This window comes from Chrysochloris asiatica, unplaced genomic scaffold (assembly GCF_000296735.1).
Source record: "Chrysochloris asiatica unplaced genomic scaffold, ChrAsi1.0 scaffold00235, whole genome shotgun sequence".
NCBI classification, from domain to species: Eukaryota; Metazoa; Chordata; class Mammalia; order Afrosoricida; family Chrysochloridae; genus Chrysochloris; species Chrysochloris asiatica.
In genome coordinates, this window is record NW_006408753.1 from 4087883 (window position 1) to 4093882 (window position 6000).

The 6000-nt window shown below is 33.0% G+C and overlaps 1 protein-coding gene across 2 annotated transcripts in view; it reads left to right on the top strand.

Moving 5' to 3' along the window:
• Nucleotides 1–2957, top strand: part of MDGA2 (MAM domain containing glycosylphosphatidylinositol anchor 2) — a 1390890-nt gene extending 1387933 nt beyond the window's left edge. For both annotated transcript variants that reach the window (XM_006873307.1, XM_006873308.1), the window contains one exon: nucleotides 2566–2957. In XM_006873307.1, coding sequence (XP_006873369.1) covers nucleotides 2566–2654 — 89 coding nt within the window. In that variant the 3' untranslated portion in view covers nucleotides 2655–2957. The remainder of the gene's footprint in view (nucleotides 1–2565) is intronic.
• The last annotated feature ends 3043 nt before the right edge of the window (nucleotides 2958–6000 follow it).

Below are 6000 nucleotides of genomic sequence, written 5' to 3' on the forward strand. Positions count from 1 at the left end.
TTAAAATATTGGATGAGTCTGCTTGCTAAATGTGGATTTATATCGGCCCAGTTATTTTTATCTCCTCAAACAATTTATAAATATATTTCTTGGGTCTAAGTTTTGCCAGGAGTTCTGGTGTGACTCCGTTAAGATAAGTATGTACTGCTAACCAAAAGGTTTGTGGTTCAAACTCACCAGCCACTCTTCAGAAACTCTATACAAGGTGGCTATCAGTCAGAATCAACTCAACAGCACTTAACAACAAGGTTTTCCAAGAGTCCTGGTGTGGTGCTGTAGGATAAACATTGGTCAGTGGTTTAAATCCACCATCTGCTCCTCAGAAATCCTATACAGCATCACTATGAGTCAGAACCAACATGATGGCATAGCAAAACCATAACAAGTTTTGCCAACTATTTTAACAGATTGCATCTTCTGAAGACTCTCAGCATATATGTCAAGTAATGTTTATATATGTTAAGCCTTGATTTTCTGGTACACTTGATTTTCTTCTACCCTCATCCCAATTTTGTTTAGTAATTTGGGTCCTGAGATTTTACAGTGGTTTGAATATTATCATTTAATGTATGTACAAATAATTCCTATTAAAGAATCCTCCAATTCAAGGATGTTTCTAAGACAATCAAATATTTTTAATTGTACAATTATGTAGAGGTAATTATGTTTTCTTACACTAATATCTCAATGATTTCACATAGCAAAGAAGTATGAAAATACATGTTGTATAGGCTTAGAACAAACCAGAGCATCTGTCAGTTTATTTGGTGAGAACTTTAGGAGTACAAAGTCAAATTTGAACAACTTCTGATTGATTGGGCAGATGAACAGAATTGACTCCATTTTTAAGCATTGTATAAAAAAACTAAGATTATAAATAATAATTAGACATTTTGCTCATAGTTTTTACCTTTCTGTGATTACACTTAGCACTTCAAAGAACAAATTCAGTAAAATTTTGTCCTGGGTCTGGGTAATTTTGCTTTAGAAAACCAGTAGTTATACATAAATGAACTAGGTTTTTCTAAGCTCACATTCACCTGAAAAAGAGAATGAGATTCCTTTAGAATTTCATAACATGAACTGGTAGCAAAAGCATATTAACTAAAGGTAGTTACCATTTTATGCATAGATTTTTTGTTATTTTAATTTAATATCTGAAAATATTCTAAACTAAAATCAATTTAATTAAATTTTTTAGAAGAAAATAAACAACATAATTCACTAAAAAATAAATCAGTAGTGATACAAGTAGACATTGAGAAATGACTAAGAGAACTCATAGAACAATTCACAATTAGTTTTCTATCTGTAACTAGTAAGTATGGACTAACATGTGGCTTTTACATAGGTTAAATCAACACGTACTGATTGAACAAATATATTCCATTTGTATGGGGAAATACTGTTACATTTTAACAATATGTTTAACAGCCATTTATTAAGTGAAGTTTGATGAATGATAGTTTATGAATATTAACTTAATGTTACATTCTAAGTACACTCTAGCCAGCAGATGTGTAGCTTCCCAGATCCCCAATACTTTCTAAGTACACTCTAGCCTGAAGATGTGTAGATTCCCTAATCCCCAATGTTGACATCATCAACAAACAGGTGAGATTCTATGTTTGTATTTTCCAAGCTCAGTTCTCTCCTAGGTGAGAATAATTTGGTAATTTAAGCCAGGTGAATGAATGTCTGTGTTCATATGCCTGTATAAGCCCTCCTAAGCATGCTGTGCATTTTAAGGATGCTCCTAGACATGAGATTTAAACTCAAAAACCAACTAGAGTGGGAGTTATACTACAGAAGAATAGAAGACATTTTTGAGTTGGAATGGACTTCTGGCATTTCTAAAAACTCACGCTAAGAGATAATTATTTACTAAATTGATAGAAAATGGTTGATCTAAATGTAAATAGTCCATTGGTTCATAGTCTTCATCAAAAGCAATTTTTCTCCAAGGCTCAAAGCTTAACATTTTGGAAGTTAAAAAAAAGAAAGCAAGAGTAAGGGAAAAGCTAACCTTTTAGGATTTCGGAGAATCTTTATGTGTATGCTTTCATGTGTCTATAACTCTGAGGTTGAACTCAGCCACAAACCTATACAAGTATGTTTTTAGCTAGTTTTCATAGCATATTATATCAACTGAAAATGTACACATTTTTTTTATCAACTTTCTAGCCATACATTCAAGTTATTTTCCTTTTTTATTTGTCTTAAAAATGAAATTAAAAGAAAAATTTTAAAAAAAGCAAAATAAATATTTTCTAACCTAACAACATGGAGTCCTGGTGTGGCACTGTGAGCTAATGCTTCAGACTGCAAAGTCATTTGAATTGCAAGGTTGGTGATTCAAGCTCACCAGCTCCTCCTTGGAAACCACATACTGATGGGTTGTTATGTCTCAGAACCAACTCAATGGCACTTAACAACAACAACCTAACAACAATAACAAAAGAAGTCTCTATATAGTACACTAGTCTCTTTTAGATTTCTGAAGTTGTATTGTAGCTATATAAAATCCTTATTCTCTTTTCTCTTTTGGCATCTACTTATCTTTAGATTCCGTTGATGGTGCTGTTGGGATTTTAGTACATATATGGCTTTTTCCAGTTATCGTCCTCATCTCTATCTTAAGTCCTCGAAGGTGACCTTATCCTGGCAGAGGCTATAAAAGATTCACCTGGCACTGGCATGAAGAAAGAGTCTTTGTAAATGGACATTGAAAAAACAAACTACCAAAGATTCCTCCACTGACTACTGACTCAAAAACAAAATAATAAAAACAAAATTTTTTAAGCACTGGGGATAAAAAGACATCATGGAAGTATAACTTATTCCAAACTGCATATAAAAGATAATTTTGACCTGAGTAGAGAAGAGATCTTCAGGTGCTTTTGTGGCGAAAAAGATTACAGCGTCATCTGGTTGAACTCTGGAAAAAAAAAAAAAAAAAAAGAGCTATAGAAATCCTTGTCAAAGCACAAAGTCATGGCTGGTTTTGTTTCAAATGAATAGTTTGCTTGTTACCATGGAAACCTAATGGCCTGCCAACAAAAACCTCACTGTAAACAGGGTACGTGAAGAGCTGGCATTTATTTTCCTTTTGAGAAGGTTTTACGTAGAGAATTAAATAAATGTAGGCCCTTTTACCTTTTGCTGTTACCCTTCCTTTAAAATAACCCGAACTCAGATTACTTAAAACGGTCCTGTTTCTCCCCAATTTACCCCTATCCCACTTAAAAAAAATTTTTTTTCTTTCTTCCATGGCTAAACTAGGTAACTGTAATCTGTCTCCTTTTGCATGCACTATTATCCAGGATGGTAAACCTGGGCTTACATATTACACAGGCTTATCGGAGTTTGCTTGCGGCCACTTAAACACCCAAACTAAGTCATCTGTTCCAATGAAGAAACCAAACCACCATCTTTTATAAATTGCCATGGAAACCAAGTGCCTTCAATGAAACAAGCCTGAATAATTTTCAACTCAGAAGCTTGCACTGCTATGAGTGGTTTGTGTAAAACTATTTTATAAACAAACTACAGAGCCTAAATGTGCAAATTACAGGCAAGACAACAAAGCCGCTTCTGAAGAAGAAAGGACCGGAGCTGTTGCGTAAGCCCATGCAGACAAGATATTTGTTGTTTAACCTTCTAGACAGCCATGGCCTCTCAGCTTATTGTCCATTAAAAATAACTTCCATTGAGACCAGACATGGGAGCAACACTCTTTCTTCCAGGTTATTAAATGGGTCAACCAGAGCAAAAGGTTGCTATGATAATACTTAGCGCAGAAGGTGGTAAAACACAAAAGTGATTTCTTACTCTAACCTCCATTTGAAATGAAATTGGCCCTAGCTTTAGAGGGAACAAGAAAATCTTTGTGGTTGCAGTGCATACAAACTCTACAGCGGAACTGGGCCTGAAAAATCTGGCTTTATTCTAAACACTGAGGGTAATATGCCTCTGCCCTTTAGTCAGACTCTGTGCAAATTGTGAAATATTATTTTATTATTTTACCAAGATAAAAAAAGAAACACTTTTACAAAAAAACAAAAACCTGTAAAAATGATTTTGAGCTACCTGAGGACAAATCATACCTTTAACCAGCCAGTTTTCCAATGCATTGTAAATTTCACTTAAACCTGTTGGTTATGAAAATTTGAAGACCTTTTTCCTTAAATTATATCAGCTTTTAACTTAATTTAAAAAGACTTTTGTCTAAAGAAGAATATTATTATATGTTCTTTCAACACCCCAGGATTAGAAAAAAAACTGATTATGCAAGTAATTGGGATATAAATATTAAATTATAACATTTGCAAATATTAATATAAAAAGCACAACAAAATGTAGTGGGAAATGAAAAGGCTTGATTTTTTTAAAAAAAGAAATCTGTAGAAATGTTTGTGCAAAATCAATAATTCAATTTAAAAGATCATTTTACAGCTATGTTCAATAAAGCCTCTTTCCAGGTAAGGTATGATAAGCGGTATGTGTGTTTGTTGAGCAATTTTTACTCATCACCAAAATGAGGTTAGTTATAAAATTTATTGGTTATGGCACCATGGGATAAATCATCAGTGCTTCATACACCTTGATGTTTGCAGGAAGAAATTTTAGTAGGAAGTCCCAAATGTACCCTTCCATGTTTGTAATGCATATGAAAAATATTAAACCTTTGAAGGTAAACTATGAAACATTATTTACTTGGAATTTAATGTGTATTTTCATAGTCAGTTGAGGAGAGGACCAGTCTGAATTACTAGGTAGTGACAGAATTAAGCTAAACCAACTCATTTTAATCAGAATAAACGCATGAGTTTCATAACTTATTTGAACAAATTAGACATATTGAAGATTTTTCAAAATTTCAAAGTCACCCATCAATTTTATCAAGCCAAAGAGATTCAAGTAAATGATACCTGGATCACTTAGCTTAATATTTGCTAGATCTCCCTTTGCCTTGACTTCCATTACATGTGGCAACTAACCACTCTCTCCAGTATCCCATATTAGTAGATCACCCTGTTTGTAATTGAATGTTCTGGACCCTCATTGCTGATAATATCAAAAAAAAGTTTTAGATCTAGAGATCTACAGAGAGGCTGACTCATTGCTTCTTCTCCCTCCCTCTCTCTCTCTCTCTCTCTCTCTCTCTTTTTTTTTTGATCTTCACTTTTGAGAGGTTTTTGTAAAAAACTACAAAATCTATTTTCATAATATTTGAATATATGTTGTGTATTTTCCAGGGAAACAACCAGTTCTCCTTTTCTCTTAAAAAACTGTGCACAAAGAAATTGGTTTAAGTGAAAGTTTTGATCCTACTAGTAAGCATTCATCAAATAGTAAAGTATTTCTTTAACCTTATCTACAATAAGAATAAGAATACAGAGCTTCAAAAGTTCATGAGAACTGGCTGGTACTTCAAAAATTAACTCTGATGAAATTTTTGAAAAATTGCCAATGTAAAGAACAAAGAGAAAATTAGAAGAGGATGTGCAAACAAACGATTTAACAAAATAGTAAAAAAAAAAAAAAAAGTATGTATATCTTAAATGGGGTTTGGATCATTGTTTAAACCAACAATTAGAATCAATGTTGTTCACTTCAGTTGAAATGTTCAGGTGCTTTAATATAAAGTAAGTGGATAAAATGCAGGGAATTTTAAAGATTGGGATCAATGAAATGTAAAATGTGTTAACATCTTTTTTGATACTAGTAATAATGACAACTTTTAAAGCATTTACATGTTTGACAACTGTTTTCTCTTTTCCTTATTTAAAAAAAGTTCTTTTTACAAGTTGGGCTGGCCAACATATTCCCCCTTTCCTTTTCACTAACATATTTAAAATGTAACTAATGCCAATATTTTTTGTTCTTATATAGAAAAGCACCAGGGAATGGGGCTTTTAATCCTTTACTAGAAAGGTTATACCATGTTATGTTCTGCTATCAGTACTTGGTCCTCATGACTAAAGCGCAGTACTCTAT